Genomic DNA, 6,780 nt, shown 5'->3' with positions numbered 1-6,780 from the left:
CCTGTGGCTGGAGAGGACTGAGCCGGTAGCCCTAGCTACCCACACCTGAGTGGGAGTCTCAGGAATCGGGCGATCCATTCCTTGGCCTGCCCGAGATGTGTTCAAGTGGCTATCGATTCTATCCCTAACTTAGGCCACTTCCTTAAAAACAAAACTTTTTACTGAAATAGGAGATGCATATAGAAAAATGCATGTTTCATAAGTGTACAGTTCGATAATTTTTCACAAATGCCTGTGAAAATAGTACCCCCAGATCAGGCACTAGAATGGTGCCCGTACCCCCAGCAGCCCTTTCAGGCTCCTGTCCAGTCACCACCCACACCCCCCACCTCCAGTCGAAGGGTAGTCCCTCTCCTGGTCTCCAGTGGCAGAGAGTCGCTTTCTCTGTCTTTATACGTTGTGTGGGTGGCGTAATCCTATAGCATGTGCTCTTCTTTGGCCGATTTCACCCTGTTTATTTTCCAGTTTACTGAATGCCACTGCCTGACCGTGAGCTCCATTCATATACGTGTAGTGTGTGTGTTCTCATTGCCATATGGCATTCCATTGTATGAATGTGTCTTAACTGATGTATCCATTCTGCTGTGCTTGGTTTTTGTCTCTCACAAACAGTGCTGCTAAGAGCGTTTTTGTGAACGTGTTTTGTGAATTCAAGTATGCATTTCTGTTAGGTAATCACTCAGGAGTGGCGTCGCTGGGTCATAGGGTATGCCTATGGTCACTTCCAGTGGACGCTGCCATGAGTTTCCCAAAGTGGCTGTGCCAGTTTGCAGCCCCACCGGCAGTGTGGGAGGGTTTTGGGTGATCTGCGTGTTCCTCTTCCACACCTGTCAATTTCCATCTCTTAGGGCAGCCACTTACTAAAGGTTTCTAGTCATAATTCACAGGGAGAGTAAGAGGCAACACATGGGCCAGTGCAAGCCATGCATCACACAGAAAGAAGACTGATTGGCTGTGGGATGGATGGAAGGTTTAAGACAAATTTTACCCCCTAGTTTTTGGTCCATGTTATAAAGGCTCAGGTCCAGGCTTCCAGGTGGGTTTGAAGACGCCGATATGGCCCAGTCTTTGTTCAGGGGGCTCTCCTAGGTGTTATGGTTTCCTCTCGTCCCACGAAACATCCCTTAGAATCTGAAACATCTTGTTTTCATTTTCAGAGGCGGATCTTAGATGGAAGTCTTGGCTTTGCTGCCGGGGTAAGTAGCATGTTATAGGAGGAATGTAAATGGAGACATGTTTGTTCTGACATTTTTCTGCCAAAGGGTATTCCCAGTCTCTCCCCACGCGACCAGGATGCATCATCGCTGTGATGTGCAGGTGCTAATGGCTCTCTCTTATCACCTGCTCTGTTTATTTCCATTGTACCGATGCTCTTGCTTCTCTATAGACAGTGAAAGAGGCTCGTCGGGCAGCTGCCCGAGGACTTGCAAACTAAGATAATGTTTAGGAAAGGCCTCGCTCAGGGTTTTGTTGGCACAAATTAAACTTCTCTTTCTCTCCTCCTCTCCCCCCTTAAAAGACCTTTTATTATAGACATTTTCAAACACGTAAAAAGGTGGAGAGAGTCCCATGATGCACTCCACCTACCCGCCACTTATCCTTATTGACATTTGGCTAATCTCCTTTCATCCGTCTTTCCCCAGCCTTCTCGGGAGGTTGGAATCATTTTTAAGAGCAAATCCCAGACATCATGTAATTTCATCTGTAAATCCAATACACGTCTCTAACTGAATGGCATGCGATTTTAAGCACAATCGTCACGGCATTATCACACCTGCCTAAATAAACAATAATTCCTTCCTTTAATCCAACACCCAGTCCACATTCAAGTTTTCTCCATTTTTTTCTTTTTCAGAAGGTATCTTATAAAATGGTTTCGTTAGATCCAAACAAGATTTTCATACTGAATTTGTGTGTCGTATCTTTTGAGTCTATTTTATTCTTTAACAGTCTCATTCTCCCCCCGCCCTCCCATATGCTGGTAATTTGTTAGAGAAACTGGCTCCTTTGTCTGTAGAATGTCCCACATTTTGAATCGGACTGATTGCTTCCTTGTGGTGCCATGTAACTTGTCCCTCAGGCCTCCATATCTTCCGTAAGTTGGGACTTAGACCGGGAGGCTTGTCTAAGTCAGATAGCATAAGGGTGCCGTGTATCCCAGTTGCGTCAGTCACAGCTAAAAGGCCCGCCATGTGTGGTTTTCCTTTTTGGCGGATCAGGATTTAGTTCCTTTCTCCTATTTTCATAGTCCTGTGATTTACAAACCCAGCCTGTGGCTGGGACGTCCCAGAGGTCCTCTCATTCAGCAGCCGTCACACCGGAGTCTGTACTTTTGAGAGCACGTAGGGACACACGCCACGTGTCACGCAGGTGCATGGTAGCGTCAACAAAATCGATTTCCAGGTCCTCAGCTTCCGGTTTTGTCCTCGTTCCCAAAACTGCTCTGCCTGAGAACGAGCTGGCTCTCCTTTCCCAGCTGCCCTCTCCCACCTCAGAGCAGAAAGACGCGTTCCTGCCTTATTTCCCTGTCTCTGGGTAGCACGTTCTCCGCGCATAAACGGAGGGACCCCTGGAATTTTGGTGCTGGTGTGGAGAAGAGGGTAGGACGCGTACTGCTCACTGCTGGGCACAAACCCTCTAGCAGTTCAGGTGCCGTCCTGTCCTTTGAATCAGCCTGGCAGCAGACAGATCTTTTCATTTTCCATGATGGACCAGTCTGGGATTTCGGGCCCGTAACTCGGAAAGAGTTCAGAGAACAAAATGACAGTATTATAACAAAATATCTGTTTTTCCGCACCCCCGTCTTGTGTTTACAAAAAAGAAAAGAGAGACTAGAAATAAATTGATGCTTAACTATCTTTGTCTAGCAATGATTACTTAATATCTATCTACAGATATAGAAAAGAATTGAGAAATGAGAAAAATCCTCATCCATAAAAATATGCATTTCTGAGACTATTTTACTTTTTAATGTTTAATAATTATAAAATGCTGGATTATATTTTTTGTTGTCATGTCTCCATTCTCTACCACGAATAGCTGTAATGGTAACTTGAGCCTGGAAATTGTTATTTAAGCAGTTAGCGCCCTAGGCTCAAATTAAATTCAGATGTTTTTAGATGTTTATATTGAAGAGAAGTATGATAAAGAAATCAATAATAGACTTTCTGGTTTCAAATACGAGCTGCTCTAGGATAAATTCTGTGGAGAAATGGAATCGAAATACAAGTCAGAGAAAAAGGGATGATATGATTTTTTTTCACTTTTGAAGAAGAGCTTGCCTGTGCATTTTAGTGTGTGTACATTAGTGCGTGCAACATAAAGGCACAGCTTACGTTATGTGTATCTTTATGTGGTTAATGGTGGGAGTTAATTCCCTCTTCTGTTTAGATACATATATATGAATGACCGACCAAACAGTTTTGTTTAACTATATCAATATTCGTATGCCACACATTATATCTTTTGCAGCTCCATCAACTTAGATGAAAGCATTTTAAATGTCAATTTCAAAATGAGTGATTGGGGGGTACCTGGTTTTTCAAAATTTTTATAGAGGGTACACACGTAGAAAGTTTTCTGTGCCGGGCTGTCTTCATGCCTCTGACCAGGCGTTGGGTGTCTGGTTGCTCTTTTAGGCTGAAAACCACTGTAAAATTTCCATAGCAAAAGGCAGAAGAACAAAAGGAACCAAACAAAAACGGTGTAATAGTTCAGGACATGTAAGGATGGATTCGAGAGCACCGAAACACGAACATTTAAGATGTGCTTTCCTTAAAAATCGTCAGTCCTGTGTATTGTGTTCACTTAACTGTGAGGGACTAAAATAGTTCTACTTCTGATTTTCAAAGTAGTTGGTAGAAAAAAGAGAGATTCTGAAAGTTCCTTGTGTGTATTTATCAGAAAATGAGTAATTTACTTTTCTAAAATTGACCTTGAAAATGAGCTAGTGGCATGAATGAACTCCTGGCAGGTCACCAGATACTCAGAGAAAAGAGAAAAACATGATGTAGGACACAGCCGGGACTCAAACCCAGTGACTAGAAGCATTCTCATAAATAATTCTCCAAGCTAGGGAAAGGCAGTAGCGTCCAAGTGGCCTCAGCTATAATAATTGCTTGTACTTATCAGGGAGTAATTTATATATAATATAGACAACCTAAAAAAAAAAAAAATATATATATATATAGAGAGAGAGAGAGAGAGAGAGCGAGCGAGCGAGCGAGCGAGCGCGTGCACACACGTGAGCGCATGCGCGAGCCTGTTGGCTTGGACAGTGGTTCCTAGTTGAAGGCGGTTTTGACCCCCGCCCAGGGGACATTTGGCATGCTCGGTTGTCACAACTGGTACCTAATGGGTAGAGGTCAGGAGTGTTGCTAAACACCCCACGATGCACAGGACAGCCCCCCGCTCCCGCCCCCAACCACAAAGCACCATCGAGATCCAAGTGTCAGTGATGCCAAGCTGAGAAATCCAGGTCTAGAGAATTCTGATATGTCAGCTTCTAGGCACAGAGTGGAATGTATAAAAATTCAGATGTTTTTAAAGGTTAAAAAAAAAAAGAAGAAGAAGAAGAAGAAAGCCCTCTTGCCTCCCCCCCTTGCTCCTGGGAGGTCACCTGTTAGCTGTTACCTCTGAGCCTGATCCTCGGAGAACATTTATTCTGCACTTATGCAGTGTCGGGACAGTCAAACATGTCACAGTGTCTGTATCTTAAAGGTTCTGCTTCTGGGACACAGCTCTCGGATGATTTGAGGAAATACCTTGCAAAAGGGAAAAGTGGCCACCAGGCAGTGGACTGGGGTTCCGGGGCGCCTCGCCCAGGTGTAACCTGCGTTTACTGTCAGTCGTGCATACATTTATGTACATGTCGTATGCACATCGAAATGCACGTGGAATATCCTGACAGTTTATACAAGATACAATTTTTGCGTTTATACAAGATACAATTGTGCACTGAAACAGTGTTTCTTTCTGTAAGATTCCTGGGACAAGGGTCATGTGCATTTTAAACGTTCTTAGCAATATATTTTACAGTTTGTTTTTCTCATTAGCAGGCCCTTCGAAGTGTGAATCACGTCTCCTTAGATGACTCTTAAAATCCATTTGCCTGTTTGTCTCTTGACTCCTTAAATCACTCCCCAAGTCTCCTAATCATTGTCTTTCTCTTCTGAGTACCCAAGTCTGGCCTTGGTTTCTGCCTGAGGCATGAACTTAATGGAGGGAAATGTTACCATTAAAAAAAAAAAAAAAAAAAAGAGATAGTCATGATTTCCTATTAGAGTCCCAGAGTTATACGACTCTAAAGCTGGAAGAGATGTGAGGTGGTTATGACAACTAATATTTATTGAGCCCTTCCTTACTACGTCCAGGCAGTCTGCCCAGCACTCTGTGGTCATCTACTTTAATTTTCATAAAGCTCTGTGAGGTGTGTGCCAGGTACTGTTATTTACTCCCACTTTGCAGATGAGGAAACTGAGGCACTGCCCAGGATCACGCAGTGAGCAGAGCCAGGATTTGAACCCGTAGTCTGATTGTATAGCACCCACTCTTAAACCACAGTGCCTTCTGGCCGATGTCTGGTCCAGCCGCCTTTATTTACAGACAGAAAACAAATCCAGAGAGAGTAAATGACTTATCCAGGATTGAAAACTGCCGGTTGGGGGCAGAGAGGGGGCCAAACCCAGATGAGAAGTCAGGGACTGCCCGTGTGACCTCGGGCATCCTTAGTCTTCTTGAATCTGCATATTTCAAGGGATGAGTTCCAGCAAGAGTTAGCATAGATCTTTTTGTTGAAAGGCAAATATGAAGTTAGTTTTTTGCTTCGCCTGCTCACCTATATGATATACACATGCATTTGAATATCTATCCATCTGAGTGAGAAGCAGTCCTCGACCCCAAAGTAAATATTATATCCAGAGTCATCATCTTAATTTTCTTTGCTCTGGTTCTGATGTCTCTTTTTTGGTGAGGCTTGAACTAATGAGGGATCTCTAAATCAATATACATTCTCTCAAGGAAGAAGCACTTGTGTAGCATAAATAAGACCGTGAAACTGCAGAAGAGAAACACAGCCTACCAATCAAGAAGCTTACTTCGAGGCATGAAAAGGCAATTTAATATCTATTATTTAATCCCATAGGGAAGCTGGTTTCTTATGAAAGCCATGATTTTCTTAAGGAGATTTTGGCTGAGTCTGCTTTTGTGCAGCAAGTGGTGAATAATGTTTTCTCCAGATAATGGGCTGGCAGTTGGAAGTTAGCGATGCTGTTCGGTGATGGCCTCTGAATCTGCAGGGAAGAGGATGACCAGCTGTTTTTCATTTCCATGGAGAGATGGATGGGAAGAGTGGACTCAGTGGTAGCAGGAGGGATCCAGGGAGGAGAATTCAGCTGGATCGACTAGAGCGATGTATTCTGTATTGAACGGGGGTCTTCAGAAAGCCTAGCGTTTATGCTGCTGGCCCTGGAGACCCTGACTGGGAGGTCATTACCTTTTCTCTTTCCTATTACCTGTGATGTGGGAAGCCCGAGACATCCTAATGGAGATTTTTCTTTTGAACGTGAGGTCTTTTGGACCACACTGAAATGAGCTGGGCCGCAGCCAAGAGGCCACCAGTCGATGTGTGAGGAGCGAGCTGACGTGCTCTGTGGAGCCTCCTGCGGAGGTCATCGCTCTGTGCTTCTCCGTGCCAGGACTTTCTTCCGTATGAGACTGAGAGACACGGAGGGCCCCGAGGTGACCGCCCAGCGATGCCGAGCGTGGCCCGGACCTGGAGCA

General features: G+C 44.4%; 1 protein-coding gene across 4 annotated transcripts in view; it reads left to right on the top strand.

Annotated features, from left to right (window-relative positions):
- SLC39A11 (solute carrier family 39 member 11) overlaps positions 1 to 6,780 on the top strand; it is a 229,639-nt gene that overhangs the window by 76,570 nt on the left and 146,289 nt on the right. For 3 of the 4 annotated variants that reach the window (XM_023531640.1, XM_023531641.1, XM_023531639.1), the window contains one exon: positions 1,158 to 1,196. The exons of the other annotated variant lie outside the window; for it this stretch is intronic. In XM_023531640.1, coding sequence (XP_023387408.1) covers positions 1,158 to 1,196 — 39 coding nt within the window. The remainder of the gene's footprint in view (positions 1 to 1,157; positions 1,197 to 6,780) is intronic. 4 annotated transcript variants of the gene reach the window in all.

This window comes from Pteropus vampyrus, unplaced genomic scaffold (assembly GCF_000151845.1).
Source record: "Pteropus vampyrus isolate Shadow unplaced genomic scaffold, Pvam_2.0 Scaffold72, whole genome shotgun sequence".
Taxonomy (NCBI): Eukaryota; Metazoa; Chordata; class Mammalia; order Chiroptera; family Pteropodidae; genus Pteropus; species Pteropus vampyrus.
Note: the sequence above shows the minus strand (reverse complement) of the source record. Positions and strands in the feature narration are given on the sequence as shown.